This window comes from Dama dama, chromosome 5 (genome assembly GCF_033118175.1).
Source record: "Dama dama isolate Ldn47 chromosome 5, ASM3311817v1, whole genome shotgun sequence".
NCBI lineage: Eukaryota > Metazoa > Chordata > Mammalia > Artiodactyla > Cervidae > Dama > Dama dama.
The window spans coordinates 119,522,307-119,540,026 of NC_083685.1; the positions used below are offsets into that span (position 1 = coordinate 119,522,307).

The 17,720-nt window shown below is 52.0% G+C and overlaps 1 protein-coding gene and 1 pseudogene across 1 annotated transcript; both read left to right on the plus strand.

The window, feature by feature from the left end:
- The first annotated feature begins 16 nt into the window (after positions 1 to 16).
- On the plus strand, positions 17 to 15,162 carry OGFOD3 (2-oxoglutarate and iron dependent oxygenase domain containing 3). Its single transcript, XM_061144442.1, has 9 exons — positions 17 to 149; positions 2,669 to 2,886; positions 6,051 to 6,126; positions 7,271 to 7,313; positions 9,094 to 9,158; positions 10,080 to 10,136; positions 10,402 to 10,555; positions 12,634 to 12,757; positions 14,827 to 15,162. The coding sequence occupies exons 1-9, from the start codon at positions 76 to 78 to the stop codon at positions 14,961 to 14,963; spliced, it is 948 nt and encodes a 315-aa protein (XP_061000425.1). The 5' UTR covers positions 17 to 75; the 3' UTR covers positions 14,964 to 15,162.
- On the plus strand, positions 1,132 to 1,212 carry LOC133058121 (U6 spliceosomal RNA; annotated as a pseudogene).
- Positions 15,163 to 17,720: the final 2,558 nt, after the last annotated feature.

Sequence of the window (17,720 nt, forward strand, 5' to 3'; positions counted from 1 at the left end):
CGCTACCTCTCGCAGCACTTGTCGCGGGCTTGTGGCAGCTCCCGCATTCAGCTTAGCTTCGCGGCGGCGTGGCTAATGGCACCTCAGCGGAGGGGTGCTCCCAAGGCCCCCGAGGGCAGCGGGGCGGCGGAGCGCCGGCGCCAGAGCAGGTACCAGATAGCGCCGGGAGCGCGCGTACGGTGGTTTGGGCGGGGCCTGAACGAGGGGCGGGGCCTAACAGGGGCGTGGTGTGGTGTGGCTGTGGGCGTGGCCCGGTCAGAAAAGGGTGGATCTGGTGCCGGCAGGGCCTTTCCGGGAAAGGCACTGCAGTGTGGGTGTGGCCTGGCCGTAATCGGGCGCCTAGAAGGGCGTGGTCGTCCGGAGGGCGTAGCTTGCAGAATCCAGCCCGGACCGCGGAGGAAAGGGTTGGGCGGGGTTGGGCGGAGCTGGCGGTCGGGAAACCTTCCCTGAACTCTTCCCCAGTGTGTACCGAGGGCTTTCTGCCGAGACTCAGAGGTCCGCTTCGTCTGGTCTCCGTGTGCTTTTCTCAGGGCTGTGCACGTTATGGTTCTCCGTTGGGGGACCCGATGAATGAATAAATGATCTCATAAGGTAGCCTTCGAGGGGATTCTGCCCGAAGCTTTCAGAGCCGGAGTGTATTCACTCCAGGATAAATTACCTTCTCGTCGTGCTTGCCCCATGGGCCATGGACCTTGCTCCAAACCCACTTCTGTTTTGGCAAGATTCTCAGTGTGCATTTGGGTCAGCTTACCCTGAACAGGGGTGCTTATTTTGAGGACACCTCAGGGAAGTATTGCTTCCAAATCTGGCCCAGGACGCTGTTTTTTCCCCTCTTGTCTCTACCTCTCTTTCCGTCGCTTTCTGTTTCAGCACCCGGGGTGTCCCAGGCGAAGGTGTCAACAGCTTTGTGCCCACAGTAGGATTTCAGCCCCTGCTGCTGAGATGGGCTGGCAGTCTCCCTGCCCTATTGGGGAAGAGAAATATTGGCCCCACTGGAGTTAGGGGTCCACCCTTGTGTAGTTAGAGGAGACCAGGTGGGCTAGAGGCTAGACAGCAGTTCTAGGGGTGAGGGTGGGGGGGGGGGTCTTTGTGACTTGGGTATTTATGCTCCCTGTTTAAAATGACCACGTAGTGCTTGCTTCGGCAGCACATATACTAAAATTGGAATGATACAGAGAAGATTAGCAAATTCGTGAAGCGTTCCATATTTTTTTCATGTCAATGTATGGCAAAAACTACAATATTGTAAAGTAATTAGCCTCCAACTAATAAAAATAAATGAAAAAAAATCAAGTCTTACTAGTGAATAGGCAAAATAAAATAAAATGACCATGTATCCACCCAATATGGTCTGACTCAGCTGTGCCCACATTGAGACTTATTTAATCGGAACTTGTGTGTTATAAAGTAAAAGTGTGAAAGTGTTAGTCGCTCAGTCATGTCCGACTTTTTGCAACCCCATGGACTGTACCCTCCAGGCTTTTCTGTCCATGGAATACTCCAGGCAAGAACACTGGAATGGGTAGCCATCCCTTCTCTAGGGGATCTTCCCAACCCAGGGATCAAACCCTGGTCTCCTCCATTGCAGGCGGATTCTTTACCCTCTGAGCCAGCAGGGAAGCCCGCGTATGTTTTATATATAAAACAATTTGAAATGTGGAGGGACATTTAAAAATAGAAGGCAGACTCCCTGCTTTTCAGGAATTAATCATATACTTGAAGATGCGAGGTGCACCTCCTGAAAGAATGTCCGGATTGCTTTTCTCATTTCTGCCAGTCCTTCAAGCCCTACACATTTTTCTCAGTTAACAGATTACACAGCTGCTCAGTTACACATATGAGAAAACACATACACCATCCAAACACATAGATACATGTGTGCATGCACACACACACGCACACACACACACACACACACACCTGCAACTTCTGCATAGGTGGTGTGAATCCAACAGTTAACCCAGGTGATACAGAAAGTGCCTTAGTGTTGAATCATTTCTGTTGTACTTGCATTCCCTTCCTGGCCGGCTGGTGATTTCAGTGAAATGAGTTTGGTTCATGTTTACCTTAGTTCACCCTAGTAGCTCAGCTGGTAAAGAATCCGCCTGCAATGTGGGAGACTTGTGTTTGATCCCTGGATTGGGAAAATCCCCTGAAGAAGGGAAAGGCTACCCACTCCAGTATTTTGGCCTGGAGAATTCCATGGACTGTATAGTCCATGGGGTTGGAAGAGATGGACACGACTGAGCGACTTTCACTACCTTAGTTCACATTGTGTGTGAGTGTGTACCTTAGGGCCAATGCATGGGGTTGTGTCAGTCATTTTCAGATGCAGGCAATGTGATTGATGCCACAGGCTCTGTCAGGATCTCCCAGATGGTTCTCCGTGGACATGGCCAGGCTGGAAGGGACCCTGACTGGCAGTTCATCTTGTCCTCAGGGGCATAGTGAGCCCTGTCTGGTCACATGGAGCAAGGGGCACATTTCCCACCATGTCCTCCTATGCTGGCAAGTGACTCTGGATTGATGGAGAGTAGCTCTGATGATGACCAGTGTGGGAATCGTTTAAGGCTGTAACTAAGTGTGGGTGTGGCCTCTGGTCATTGTGGTCTGCGTTTTCAGCAGACGCAGTTGCCTTCGGGTGACCACAGCTGTTTTCTGTCCTCAGCACGAAGAGTATCCGGGCGCCTCGGGATGTGCGCAAGAAGTGGTTGAGAGTCGCTGTCCTGGGGTCCTGCACTGCGCTCGCCGCCTGCCTGTTCTGGGGCAGCCTGGGGGGTGATGACGGCATCACTGAGGTCCTGGCTCACCGCAGCGAGATCCTGCCAGGCAGGTTCATTGAGGTGCCCTGCTCTGAGGACTATGACAGTCACCAAAGGTTTGAAGGTACGCGGTGCCAAGGTGATTCAGGAAAAAGCAGCATGTTAACATGGAATTCACTGTGTTCAAAATGTGTCTTTTTTTATTTCAATGAATTGGTGGGAATCAGGTTGAAAGTAGTGTGGTGTGGGGTGGGGCAGGTGACCTCCCCCCCCCCACGCCCCCCAACGTTGGTTAGCTCACACCTGTTCCGGGAAGTGTGAGTGTTTCAGGCCCCACCTGTGTAGGGGCAGGCCAGGCTTCACTGCCCAGGCTATGGCCAGTGTTTTACTGAGGTGCCCCCCACCTCAGTGTGGATTCCATCTGGTGGAAGAGGTGGTTTGCCTGGAAGGATGTAACAGAATTGGGAAGATATCAATGAGCAAGTTGAACTGAGAAAAGGCATTTTCTGTCTTAGGGGATAGTTACATTAGAAAATGTTGCAACAGGAAACGTGATACCAGAGTCCGTTCCCCCATATGTGTCCCATCCTGGCGCCTGCCTGCTCTGTGGAGGGCAACAGTTTTAAAAGCCTAGCCAGAGTGAGTGGGTCTTAGAGGCAGAATTTAGTTTATTTTTCTATTCAGAGCAATGCTTTGGACTTGAACCAAGAAAAAGATTGCTGAGTCCTTCCACCAAGGGGCGCTGTTGTGATGCACACAAGTTGGGTTAAAGTGAACAGAGGTGTGTGGGCCCCTTGGCAGAAATGGACATGCCGAGGAACTGGGGTTCCCTTTCCCCTCTGGGGTCAGGAGTGGACAGGTTCTGTTGTGGGCATGCTGTCTCTGTCTTGGTGAGCTTTTTCCCTGTAAAGTCCCAGCTTTTGACAGAGTATATTTTTCCTGTGCTAAGTCGCTTCAGTTGTGTCCGACTCTTTGTGACCCTGTGGACTGTAAGCCCGGCAGGCGCCTCTGTCCATGGGATTCTCCAGGCAAGAATACTGGAGTGGGTTGCCATACCCTCCTCCAGGGGATCTCTCCTACCCAGGAATTGAACCTGTGTCTCCTGAGGCTCCTGCATTGCAGACGGATTCTTTACCGCTGAGCCATTATTTCTTGTACCCCTTTAATAATTTATCAACATTAAAAACAGTTGGAATGAGGCAGAGGAGGAGTTGGTATAGATGGAGATGGGATTTCAGTTGGGAAGGTGAGAAAGTTGGGAGATGGTGGTGGTGACGGTCACACAACAATGTGAATGTAGTTAATGCCCCTGAGCTGGCTAAAATGGTAAATTGGGGGTTTTATATATTTTTTTTTACCAGAAAAACACAGCATCAAAGTCTCTGGACTCCCCCCTCTCTCACCCTTCTCGCCTCCCATAGCTGACAGGGGCTCTGCCTGCCCTGGACCTGTGTGTCTGGTAGGCACATCTGCATGGTTGTGTCCTGTGCCCTTGTGTATATGCACGGACATCATCAACCACTCACAACTTCCTTTCTTGTCCAAATGATACTCTTAATGCTCATTCATAGTCAGCATGTTGTGTTGCTGCTGGATTTTCAGATTTCAGGGTTGACAGAGTTTGAATTCTCTCTAATTGTCCGGTAGCTGGAGACCATAACCTGTATGGGAGAGAACCGACTTTCCTGTTGGGCTAATATGTTTTTGTTAATGTTGCACGTATACCTGAAAAAAATGTGTGGTTTTGAACAGTTGTTGTGAAGCTCTGAGTGTCTCCTAGTCTACACTCCTGTGGGCAAACTGTCTTCTTGGACGTCTTGTCTTGTTCAGTTATCGGAAACTGCGAGGCGGGGTCTCCACCTCAGTGGTGGGTCTGGTGGCCACCTCACGTGTTTGAACTGATGTCATTTGGTGCTTCTGTTGCCCCTGCATCTTCCTGGTGAATCGTTCCTATTATCAGTCTCTTCCCCTCTCATAATTCTTTTGTCTTTACGTGTATTTGTTTGTATGGTATCACTCCCCAAGCTGCTGTTTGGTTATTGTTGTTTTTGCCTTTATCGTCAACCTTTAGGGAGTAACTCTCAAAAAAGCATTTTTGTGTTTTAATAGAACCCAAGATCTTGTATTAGTAGGGTTGTATTTAGCTCCATGGAACTGAGGCACCCCTTCTCTAATAACCCCCAAGTAGAAGTTTATTTTTTTCCACGTGATGAGACCCAGAGAAAGTCACCCCAGGTCAGCCTGGCTCCCTATGAGCCCTTTGCGCTGAGCCCCCAGCTCTCCCCCTCAGTGTGTGGTTTATGTGGTCCCAGGACACCTCCAGGCACGTTCCAGGCAGGAAAAGGAGAAGGAGGATGAAAGCTAAAGGTCAGCCAGCCCAGCGTGTCCTGAGAGTGTTCCATTGGCCACATATCCTATGGTCCACCCAGCTCGAGACAGTCAGCCTGCCCTTTGCACCAAGACACAAGGCACTTGCTGAGCTCATCCATCTCTGGTGCTCTGCCTCATCCTGGGCCCATCCATCTGACCCTGGCCCTGTCCACCCTGACCCTGGCCACTTTACCCCTGGGCCTGTCATGCTGACCCTGGCTGTGTCCCCTGCTGGCCCCGATCCTGTCCACCCTGACCCTGATCCCACTTTGCCTTTTCACCCCAACCATGGCCCCATCCTCCCAACCCTGACTACTTTCACCCCAACTCTGGCCCCATCCACATCCAACGTCCGCCATCCTCCTCCCTCTAAGCAGCTCAGTCTTGGCTGCAGGGACAGAGGGAGGCAGGGTGGAGTGGGTGGGGAGCACCTTGGAACAGCTCTGCAAAAGGATAGCAGCTACAATTGCAGGCACAGCTTTGGTCATCCAGGAGGGACTTGCCAAAGGTCTGGATCTGTGGTCAGTGATGGTTCAAGAATGTCGTGGATGCCTCCTCTGGGCAGAGTGCCTGGTGCTTCCAGAGTGGCCTGCCTGGCGTGAGGCCGCCAGGAACACAGTGAAATTTGTAGGGGAAATTTCACAGTGAAATTTGTAGGGGAAATTTCACAGTGAAATTTGATGTAGGGGATATGCATGAACTGGAAAGTCGCAGTTGCTTATCTGAAATTCACTCTGACCACATGGCCTGTAATTTCCAAACCTGGGCCCCTAATCCTGTGAAAGGCAAGGCCCCATCCCACAAAATTCTGTTGTCCCTGAGAAGGGGGACCCACAGGTAAATGCTTGACAATGGCATGCTACTCTGTTGTCGGGGTTTGGCAGAGGCTGTGTGACATCCTGATTTGACTCTTTCCAGGCTGCTCCCCGAGGAAGTGTGGCCGGGGCGTCAGCGATGCTGTCATCACGAGGGACGAAGCCCGGAGGATTCGCAGGTACACACATCTCCGAGCTTCTGTCCTGAACGAGTGGGAGAGTGAGGCTGGGGTGGGGAGCAGAGAATTACTACTAAAAGGAAGATTTCAAGAGATTCATTTAGAATTCCTTAAGAATTCCCCTGCATACTTCCAAGGCCAAGATGGGCTTCTCTGATTTCCAGGAAGAAAGGCTGTTGCCCTCAGTGATGTGGTTGCTGATGGAACCTTCTGGAGGTCCAGGCCCTCTCCAGGGGCAGCAGGGGAGGTGGGGAGGGTGCTCTGTTTTGGCCCATTGGTGAGGTGGGGGGGATGCTCTCCCATCAGCCATTGAGGGGCCCAGTGGACATTTGTGTAGAGACAGCGGGTTTACCCAGCAGCCCCAGGCAGTCCCTAGACAATATTTCAGTCTCCTGTCCAAAACTGATTGGGATCAGCCCTCCCACCAGCTCTCCATAACTCATGACCAGGCAGGAAGTCTTACTTATAAGTAGTTGGCATTGGATTCTTCCTTGTCTTTCAAAAGCAGATCTTGATGCTTTGATTTTTCCAACATGGAATTCAGACACAAGCACGTGCCTAGTGGAGCAGTGTCTAGTCTGTGTGTTGAGCTGAGTCCCAAGGGGAGACTCCTCCTGTTTCTAGATAACCTTGTAGGGGCCAGTTGGGTATGGGGGGGTCACTGGTATGAGGGCTGAATCCAGCCCCTAATCAGTTTCCAGGGTGGCCATGAAGCATCTGTCAGAGACACCAGAAGCCTCTGCGTCTTCACTGATGCAGGTGATCCTGTGAGGTCCAGCCCAGGGTACCACATGGCCTCTGCCTCCTGAGCTGGTAATTACAAAGTCTGCCTTCCAGCCTGTGATGACAGGAGAGAGACTTTCCAGCCCAGAGGAACCCATTCAACTCAGCACCAGGTCTCTGAACTAAAGATGGAAAGTAAGCCCACTTGTCCCCAAACTGGGTCATAGGATGTTAGGGAGATGGTGACAAAATATTAATATTTACTTAACTTGAAAGTCGAGTACTTTGGTCTAAGCATGTGATTCTGTCATAAACATTAAGCAGTCTGTTAACATTGTGTTAGCTGTGTGATTGGCATGTGTCTAGAGGTATCATAGATGATGCTGTTAACTGAATTCTGACATAAGATCTTCTCCTACAGCATAGCCGAGAAGGGGTTGTCCCTGGGAGGATCCGATGGAGGGGTGAGTTGTGTGTCGTTCCTGCTTCAGTTTTCTTCTTACCCTTTTGGCTTTGCTTTCCCTCCAAGGGGAAATGAGGGTACAGGATGTTCAGGCCCCCACAGATGCAGTGTACGGACTGTTGTCCACTGAGTGAGACTGCAGGGGTTCCAGCAGTGACCCCTGAAAAATGCACCCACCCAGAACTGTGATGGGACCTTATCTGGGAAAAGGGTATTTTGCAGATGTCATTAAGTTAAGGGTCTCAGGATGAGATCATCCTGGATTATCAAGGTGGCCCTGCTGCTGCCACTTCTAAGTCACTTCAGTCGTGTCCGACTCTGTGCGACCCTGTAGACAGCAGCCCACCAGGCTCCGCCGTCGCTGGGATTCTCCAGGCAAGAACACTGGAATGGGTTGCCATTTCCTTCTCCAATGCATGAAAGTAAAAAGTGAAAGTGAAGTTGCTCAGTCGTGTCCGACTCCTAGCGACCCCATGAACTGTAGCCTACCAGGCTCCTCCATCCATAGGATTTTCCAGGCAAGAGTACTGGAGTGGGTTGCCATTGCCTTCTCCCAAGGCTGCCCTAGATCCAATTAAAAGAGTCCTTGTAAGAGGAAGGCAGAGGGAGGTTTGAGACTGAAGAAGGGGCCATGTGAAGATGGAGCAGAGTGGAGTGACATGCCACAAATCATGTCAAACCCCTGGCACCACCAGAAGCCCAAAGATTCAAGGAAGGATTCTCCCCTGGTGCCTTCAGAAGGAGTGGGACCCTGCTGACACCTGGATCTCAGCCTTCTGGCCTCCAAACCTTGAGACAATGAATTCTTGCTGTTTTAAGCCTGCCATTTACAGCAACTACAGGGAACTCAGACAGGCCAGTGCAGCTCTGCAACTCATCTGCTTCCTGGGTAGCCTTGAGAGTCCATATGTGAGAGCACCTTACATTGGAGTTCCCACATGGTCCCAATGGGGATCTCCTTGCCCAGTGTGTGCGTCCTGGGGGAACATCTGCTCTCCTCTGGATAGTTCAGTCATTATCTCTATGACTCTTATCCTGCAGACTCTTTCTTTTTGAGTTCTAAAAATTAAGCTTCTCCTTTTATTTTGATTCAGTTCAAGGGGAATATTTATTAAAACCTACTTGTGTGTGGACTCGTCTTTCACTCTCTGCTCAGCATTTACGTGAAAAGTTGTCTTGCAGGGAATCATCCAGGTTTGATATCTTTAAGGGCAATTAACATTTTTTTAAGCCCAGATTGTGTTCAAACAAACCCTCTGGGATGGCCGTTGCATCAGTGAGAAAAGACACTCAGACAGAGGTGGGTCCGTGCTCATGCCCACTTTCCACTTAAGACATGAGGAAGGCCTCCTGGAGGCAGGATGGGCAGGGGTTGGAAACACTGGTGGTTCATTAAAGAGTGATGATCCAGTTATTCCACTCCTGGGCATTTACCCAGGAGAACGAGAGCATCTCCCACGATAAAAACGTTGTCCATCAGTGCCTTATTTGCAGCTGAGCTGGGAGCAGCCCACATGTCTGTCTCCCGGTGAGTTAGTCACAGGGAGGAGCTAGGCTGAAAGCGAGTGCACCTGCATGACTCCAGGGCCTCCTGTTCTAGAAACTAACCAGCACCTCACACACCTTTGTCCAAATGTCTTGAAACCCAGCCTGTGTGCATTGTCGCCCTGACCTGGGTGTGCAAGGACAGGTCTCAGGAACTCGTGTTTAATGTTGGTGGCTTTCAGAGCTCAGTCACCTGCCAGGCAGCCCTCACACCACTCTGCCAATGTCTTTTCCAGGCGTCCATCCTGGACCTGCACTCAGGGGCCTTGTCTGTTGGGAAGCACTTTGTAAATCTGTACAGGTGAGAACCTGGGGTGGGAGGGTCTGCCCGTTTTTTGTCCGGGGACACCTGAGTGAGACTTGTGTGTATGGATCAGAAGGGCTTCAAGTCTTGGGAAAACCTCGACATTTGCCATCAGACTGAGGCCAAGAGAGGACTGGGAGATTAAGCTCTTCTGAGGGGCTGGGTCCTCGCTCACCTTGCTTTATGAAACAGTCTAGGTAGGGAAGGGGCTGAGGGATGGGGTCGGAGAGAGAGGTGAGTGGCAGGCCAGGCTCCTAAGAGCTGCCTCCTGAGGGCCAGGAGAAGCAAGAGATCTCCCAACCTTAATAAATGTCACCCTACCTGGTGGCTCATACGGTAAAGAATCTGCCTGCAGTGCAGGAGACCTGGGTTCGATCCCTGGGTCGGGAAGATCCCCTGGAGAAAGGAATGGCTATTCACTCCAGTATTCTTGCCTGGAGATCTCATGGACAGAGGAACCTGAAGGACTACAGTCCATGGGGTCAGTAAGCATTGGACATAACTGAGCAACTAACAGTTTCACCTGCCAGGTACCACCCTCCCACCTCCCTCCCTTTTCTCACATGGTTATTGCAGCTGCAAGATAAGAAGGACCAGCTGATTCTCAAGGACTTGCTGGTTAACTGGAGGAAAGACTGAATTTAAAGGAAATGTGTTAGTCGCTCAGTCATGTCTGACTCTTTGCAACCCCATGGACCATAACCAGGCTTCTCTGTCCATTTAATTCTCCAGGCCAAGAATACTGGAGTGGGTAGCCATTCTCTTCTCCAGGGGATCTTCCCAACCCAGGGATTGAACCTGAGTCTCCTGCATGGCAGGCAGATTCTTTACCATCTGAGCCACCAGGGAAGACCCAAAGGAAATAAGGAAACATTAATAAAATGTCTCATTTGTTAATACTGCTTATTCTTTTCACAGATACTTTGGGGATAAAATACAAACTATCTTCTCAGAAGAGGACTTCCAGTTGTACCGGTGAGGGAAGGAACACCCAGGTCAGAGGTGGGGAAGGTAGTGGGGGCCTGGGACTGCTGGGGTGAGTCCTCAGAGAACTGGCACTCAGGTTTCTGGTTTTGCACATGATACCCTGTCACATGTGTGTGAACCCACGGGTGTATTTGCTCACCTGTCCTCCTTCTCCAGTTCACGTCTTTTTGTGGTGTAGTTTGATATGGGTCCCATGGACCCGTGGAGACTCCTCTTCCAGCTGCTCCGAGTGATACGTGTGTCCTCTCGGCAGGGATGTGCGGCAGAAGGTCCAGCTGGCGATCGCCCAGGCGTTTGGCATCAGTGCGTCTTCACTGCACCTGACAAAGCCCACCTTCTTTTCCCGCATCAACAGCACGGAGGCCCGGACGGCTCACGACGAATATTGGCACGCGCACGTGGACAAGGTGAGTGCACCTGGGGCCTGTCCACTGAAGGGCTGTCTGTTCACGTAGTTGGGGTTTTAGACGTTTCCTCTCTGGTGATGCTGTCGAGGAAATAAGACTTGTTTCTCATGTGGTGAGTTGAGAGAAGATGGTGAAACGCATGTTACGGAACAGGGAGGGCCTGGTGGGGACCATCCTTTGCTACTTGTTCCCAGATGCAGAGCTGTCTCTGCCTGAGCCGTGAGCTTCATCAAGTGTCACCTGACCCGGCCTTGATTCAGCCTTTCTGTTGGGTGGTCTCCCCTTGGACATACGTCCCCCCACTGCCCAGGAGGCTCCCTTTTCCCCCTTTTTTTGAGGGGGAGATCTCTTGACCACTCTGGATTCTGTGGATTCCTCTTCTTTGACCTCCTGTTGTTCCCTAGACACGAGGACACTTAATCTATCAATGGTCTTCATCAGCCACAATTGAAGCCCTCTCCCGTCTGCCCCTCAGCCCCACCCTGACCTCCTCGGCCAGCATGCCCAGCGTGGCGCCAGGGGAGTTTTGGCCACAGAAACGTCTGAGGGCTGTTGGCAGTCACCCCAGCTGCGAGTGTGCTCAGGTGACCCAGATAATCTCTGCATTGCTTGATGCTGGAACAAAGGAAGTGAAGTGAAAAATAAGCTGAGGGTTTGGGCAGAAGCTCGCAGATTGGGCTTCTGCCTGAAATTCGGTCAGACATTCATGTGTTTATTTAATCTCGACTGTCTGAGCTTGACGGAGGAAGGAGCACTTCCCTGTGGTTAGTGAGACTGAGGAACCCAGTATTTAATTAAGCTAAACTGAAGCATCTGTATGTGGCCAGTGGCTCATCTGAGCCAGTGTAGCTCAGGGGGTTCTAGGGGACTCAGGTTGGAAGTTGGGGCATCACCCCAAACTTCCGTGGGTGCTCCTGTGGGCTTACAGTTGATCACTGGGTTCAAACTCATCCAGCCACCATCAATCTTCCTGTTTGCTGTCACCTCACAGATTTAGCAGCCACCGACTCATTGAATAACCATTGTCTAGATGCATTATTTCATTAGGAAACCAGGGCTGAGACCTTCAGTGTAAGATCATCATAGACATTGCAGAGGGGAAAACAAGGCTCTATGGGATTGAGGGCAAAGACAGCATGTGCAGAGGACAGACAGGTTCATGCAGCAAATGGGGAAGGGAACCTAGAGTTGGGACGGAGTCTGGGAGAATTTCCCTGCGTGAAGAAAGAGCAGCCTTCCACATACTGGGAAGGGTGGGTTTAAGAGAGACAACACTGAAGGTAGCCTGGTTCTGTGATCCAACTTCGAAGGAAGAAAGATAAGGAAGATATTCTTCAGGCAGGGAAAGCAAGTCAATAGTGATGAGCAGGGTGGCCTCAAACGTATTAGAGCTAGGAGGTCTTGTGACAGGGTGTACAGGACCTGGGTGCTTGTCATAGCCAAGGGGTCGCTCATGCATGGATGTGGCAAAAAGATGTCCTCCCATGAGGGGACTCCAGGAGTGAAGCATCTGCTCCTGGCTGTGGAGCTCTTCAGCCTCTGACTCAGGACAGCTCAGGCCCCACTGGCCTCTGACATCCCCGCCACCTGCCAGAACCTGCCAGGTCACTGTGCTCACATGAGTTTGGGGTGGTTTCTTTGCAGTATCTGAGCTGGGTGGGTAGGAGAGGGTGAGGCTACGGGACACCCCCCATCCCGGTCTCTTTTAGGTTCTGTGCAGCTTAGTGGATGTGAGGTTCACTGCTGAAGCAACTCAAGGGCGCTGCCCTGAGCTGTTCTCAGGTTTAAGTCACTCTGATATTTGTTTGGTGCCCTGATACCAGAAAAGGGACCCCCAAATGGGGTCTTGGTGGGGGATGTGGCGGGAGCCCAGGTCAATGTAGAAAGTCCAGCTCCACAGACAGTGTGGTACTGAATTCACCAGAAGGTGACAGGGTCTTGGTCACCTTGGCAGGCTGGTGCTCAGCAGAGGGTTTTCTGCAATTGGGAGGGCAGTGTGAGGCCTGGGTTCTGTCCTTTCCTGAGAACCAAGCCCTCCCACAAGCAGATGGTGACATACCCTCATGCTTTGCCCACAGGTCACATATGGTTCCTTTGACTACACATCGCTACTGTACCTTTCCGACTACCTGGACGACTTTGGTGGGGGGCGGTTTGTGTTCATGGAGGAGGGGGCCAACAAAACGGTGGAGCCGAGAGCAGGTAGGACTCACAGGTGGACTCTGGGGTGCTTGACTGTGGCCTTTCCTGGGATGCTGAGTTTACAGTTGATTATCTCCTATGAAAATTAACAGGGAAATATGCCAAGTGTTTTCAGTTTTCCCACCTGTTCACTTTCCAGCCCCCTCCATACCCTCCTGTGCATCCAAGTTCCAACAGGTACATTCCTCTTCTGCCTCAGCATTTCATGGTGTGCTGGTCTTCTGGTGATGATTTTCTGAAAATATTCTTATTTTCAGCTTTTTTCTAAAGGATATTTTCACTGGAGGTGAAATTCTGGATTGGTGGGTTTTTTTCTTTTTTTAAAAAAAACCCATTTTCCTTTTCCTCTGGCTCCCTTGTTGCCATCACCACTGTCACTTCCCTGTAGAAGCTGCCTCTTTGCTCTCCACCTGCAAGCTGCTCTCTAGTCTCTGGTTTCATCAGTTTGACTATGATGTGCCTCAGTGTGAATTTTTTTTTATCCCACTTGAAGTATTTATCCTACCAAGCTTATTGGGTTAAAAGTCAAAGTTTTCATCACAGTAGGGAAAGTGTTGGTCATTATTTCTTCAAATCACCTTTTTCTGCACCAGTATGAGCTTCTCTTCCCTCCAGAGCTCCAACATGAGGGGTGGACGGTTTCCTGATGTCCCACAGGCCATGAGGAGATTGACTTTTCCTCAGTCTTTTCTTCTCTGTTCTTTGGTGCCTCTGTTTGCAAAGTGTGCAGAAACACTGGGGGCCCCTAGAGACCCCCCACTCTTGCTACAAGTCAGTGATATTTGATAACTGTGTCTGCAGGGGTGGGGGTGCACAGATGGCATGGATGGGCAAGGAGGCCATTGAGCCCACTGTGCAGACTGGCTTGGCTGCTTGTCTGATGTCTCAGGTGTGATTGAAACCAGAGAAACAAAGGACAAAATGTCCTTTAACAACGTGGGCCTCAGGAAGTGGTGTGACTCTAGACTGCTCTGGGAAAGAGTGTTTCCTTCAGGTCAGGAGCAGCCTGGCTGGTCCAGAGGAGGGTCTGAGTTCTGAGTGTCCCCAGGACCCCATGCAGAGGTTTCTGTGTGTTACATGTTTCCTTTTGTCCTTCTGTTTTTGGGCAGAGCACTGGTTCTTTTGTTTACAACCAGAAAACAGTGGACTCTGGGGTAGACTTTTCTCCTCTTTCAAAGATTTAGCAGTCAAGTTCCTGGCAGTGACCTTTGAAGGGAAATGAAGTTGTCATGGAAATTTTTTTTAACTAATTAATTTGTTTGTTTATTTGGCTGCATCTGGTGTTAGTAGTGGCATGTGGGATCTTTCATTGCGGCCTGCAGGCTTAGTTTCAGGTGGGACCTTAGTTCCCTTACCAGGGATTGAACCCATGTCCCCTGCATTGCAGGGTGGATTTCTAACCACTGGATCACCAGGGAAGTCCCTGTCATGGAACATTTGGTGCTGGGCCATGTGGTAGGAACATAGCATCTGTGGGATCCCAGGGCTCCTCCCTAAGGATTCCATTAGGGTCAACTCCATTTGTCCTAAAAAAAAAAATCTACAGTGGTGTATGTGAGGCCAGTTAAATATTGACGCACATAGACACTGGGTCCTCTGAACACAGATGGCTGGAGGACCCGCCCACTCCAGGACCTTCAGAAGCCCCCTCCTGTGTCCTGTCTTTAGCTGCCCTGGGAGGGAGCTATAGGTGCTGGGTGTGTGCCTTGACCTGTTTTTCCTAATTCTCTGTTAAAACATTGTCATCACCCTCCAGGGTTTGGTTTTGTTCCATGTGTGGTTAGAAATAAGATCCTCAGGGGGGTCTGGGGAGGTCACATGGCTTGTAGGGGCCCCTGGGATGGGTGGCAGGGCCTCACTGCAATTCTAGGCTGACCCACAGAGGGGCTGTGCCCAGGCCTGGGGCATCCTTCATCCTGCAGGTTTGACTCCAAGCCCCACCTTCCTGCATCAGTGGTTTCTCCAGCCCGCCAGGTTCCTTGTGTCCCTGCGTCAGCCTGAATGCAGGTCCTCTGAGGCCCGGCTATGTGTGTGACCCCAAGGTCATGCTCTGTTCTCCCCTCTCCCAGGTCGGGTATCCTTCTTCACCTCCGGGTCTGAGAACCTGCATCGGGTGGAGAAGGTCCACTGGGGCACCCGCTACGCCATCACCATTGCCTTCACCTGCAACCCCGACCATGGCATCTTGGACCCAACACTCACGTAGCCCCAGGAGGCCTGCCCAGCAGCCCTGCCCGGAAGCAGCCATGCTGGACATGCACCCCTTCCCTCCCGCTCAGCTCATTTCTACCATTTCCACTGAACAAGGTGCCTTATGAATCATCCCGAATTTTGATTTGCTAATGTTTGATCATTTATCAACTCTGAGTAAATGGAGGGGACCAGCTTCCCCTCACAAGGATCAATCTTGACTGTGCTGTGCTGACATGGGCCCCGGGAGCTGGCAGGCCCCACCCTCCTTTCTCAGGAAGGAATCCTGTGCCCAGGGTGGAGTCCCCATTTGTCAGCGGACAGAGGGTCATTCCCTGGCCACTGGAGACTGACTTAAGTGCAGACGAAGCCAAGTGGGGCCAGCAGCCTCCACTCGGGGAAGCAGAATCAGTGATCATGACACCTTGGAGAAGGTTCTGGAGGGAAGGCAGCTCCAGGGGCAGCAATAGGGGGCCTGGGAGGGCTGATGGTGCTGGATTCTGGATGGAGGTGAGCATCTGATATTCTGGTAGCTCTGTGCAGAGCACCCTAATGCTGCCGGCCCCTGAGAGTCAGGGGCCCTGACACTGTGTTCATGCCAGGCTGGGCTCTGCTCCATCACTGGCCAGGGTCCCCGACACAAGCTTGGAGTGTGTTCCCAATGTGGCCATCCTCAGCTCACCCGGGGCCTCCTGTCCAGCTGAGGATCTGTCTGCACAAGTTCAGGTCTTTACAACCCCCTCCTCATCTCAGAGCCATCCTTGCCTATTACGTGAAAGTAATGGCCAGGGGAGCCAGGAATGGTAATTAGACCAGCCATGGGGGAGGCCTGGGCAGCACAGCCCAGGGAGAGGGTTGTGTTTATCAGTTGGCTTCTACCAGGGTTGGGCAAGTTTCCAGGGCCACCCCACAAAGCATCTGGCCTGGGGTTTGGGTGCCTGCTGGGTGAAGAGTTAGTCATCCTGCCCCACCCCCCTTGAATACAAAGAGAGCCCCAGAAATGGCTGTGGGGGCAGGACTCTCCGGGCCACCCTGACCCGGGAGGAATCACAGCACCTTCTTCTCCGCCCACCCAGTGTGGACACTTGCCCCCTATGCTAGAGAAGGCTGCACCTTTGGCCACCACGGCCCCACAGGTTCCCCAAGCTCTGCAGCCATCAGGCTCCTACAGGGAGGGGCAGAGTTTCTGGACCCTGGGATGAACACTTGCAAGGCCTGTAAGGCTTCAGTGGGAGTCTGGAAGCTGGGATCCCTGGGTCCGCACCTCGGTCTTCTGGGAGTCCCTCCTGCCCACGGGCGATGAGGGGGCCAAGCTTCCACATGCAGACGATGACATGGGGTGTGCTCCCCTCTGGATCATGACTGCAGGTTGTGGGGAGGTGGGGCCTCCACCCCCACAGGAGCCTGGATCGTGGTTCCTGTTTTGAAAGGACTTTGGTCAGATCTGGGAAGGATGAAGTTCAGGCTGTGGGTGGCAGACCGGGGTGACCTTAGGGTCGTGATGCTTGAACGCACTGTCTCTAGGTTGGACCAGCGGCCTCAGTCTGTGCAGGAAAAGCTATCTCCTCTCATCCGGGTTGCCCTCTGGCTTCTCCCGTTTTGGCTTTTCAGAGGTTGGTTGCTCTGGTCTCGGAATGGGATGCTGTGAACTCTGATAAGAAAGCCCAGTGTGGGCCTCTCTTTGTTCTGTAACTTTTGAGTTATCTGAGTGATGCTGTACCCTCAATTTGAGGATGGGCAGACATCCCTGGGTGTTCCATGGCCCACATGGCCACTTGCTACATCTCGGGGTGGTGGTGGCGGGGCAGCCGTGGGTCTGATGGTTTAGTTGTGGTTGAAGTGTTTTGGAAATAACTAAGATACTGGTTTTAATTGATAGTCTTTGCTACTTATCCTATTCATACTCATCACAGAGGTTCTTGGACAAAGAAATAAAGATTTGGGCGAAAACAAGAATGTCCTTCATTTAAAGAAAAAATGTGTAAGCCCCGGAGATGTATGTGCATGTGCTGGGCGGCCTCCAGCAGTGCTCACCTGGGGCCTCGTGAGCTCCTCAGTCCTGTGGGGAGGCCCTGACCGAGGGTGGATGTGGTCTGTTCCAGGGAGAAGTGGGGGTCCCAACATACCCTCTGCTGAGTAACTTATTTCCTATTAAAAAGTGTTAGCATCTGGATCAAAGAATGTGAGCATTGGTCTCACTACTGGAAAGTGGGCCTTGCCACTCCGGCTCTCTTGGCGAGCCAGCCACCAGGGCCAGACCTGAACACGGCCGAGCCTCCATGAGAGCTGAAGCCGAAACGTCAGGTCAGGAGCTGACCCAGTGGGATGGGACCTGAACTGGCTTCCTCCCTCATGCTGAAAGTTACCTTTCCTGCCCTGCACAGGAGAAAAGGGCAAGGGATTGCAGAAGTGGCCGCAGTGTGCCAGGGAAGGCGTCCAGGGCAGGTGTGGCCCCACCAACTGTGCGAGAGTTGGGCTCGGCTAGCACAGGGAGGGTGGGGTTGCTTGTGTCCACCTTGAGGCTGGCTTTGCCGGTCACAGCCTGGCGCCTCCGCTGTGCCAGGCCTCTGCCTTCTTACAGGGTGGGCAGGTACAGCTGATGCCTTGCCCAGCACAGTGCTGCCTGGGCCTCAGGGCAGCCTGGGAGGAGGAGGGTCTTAGGGTTTGGGGAGGCTTGGAAGGTGCTCAGCAGCAACAGATGGCAGGGCCAGGCGTCAGCACGAGCAGGCAGGAAGGACGTGGCTGTGCCATCCCCATGATTTGCATGAAGCCA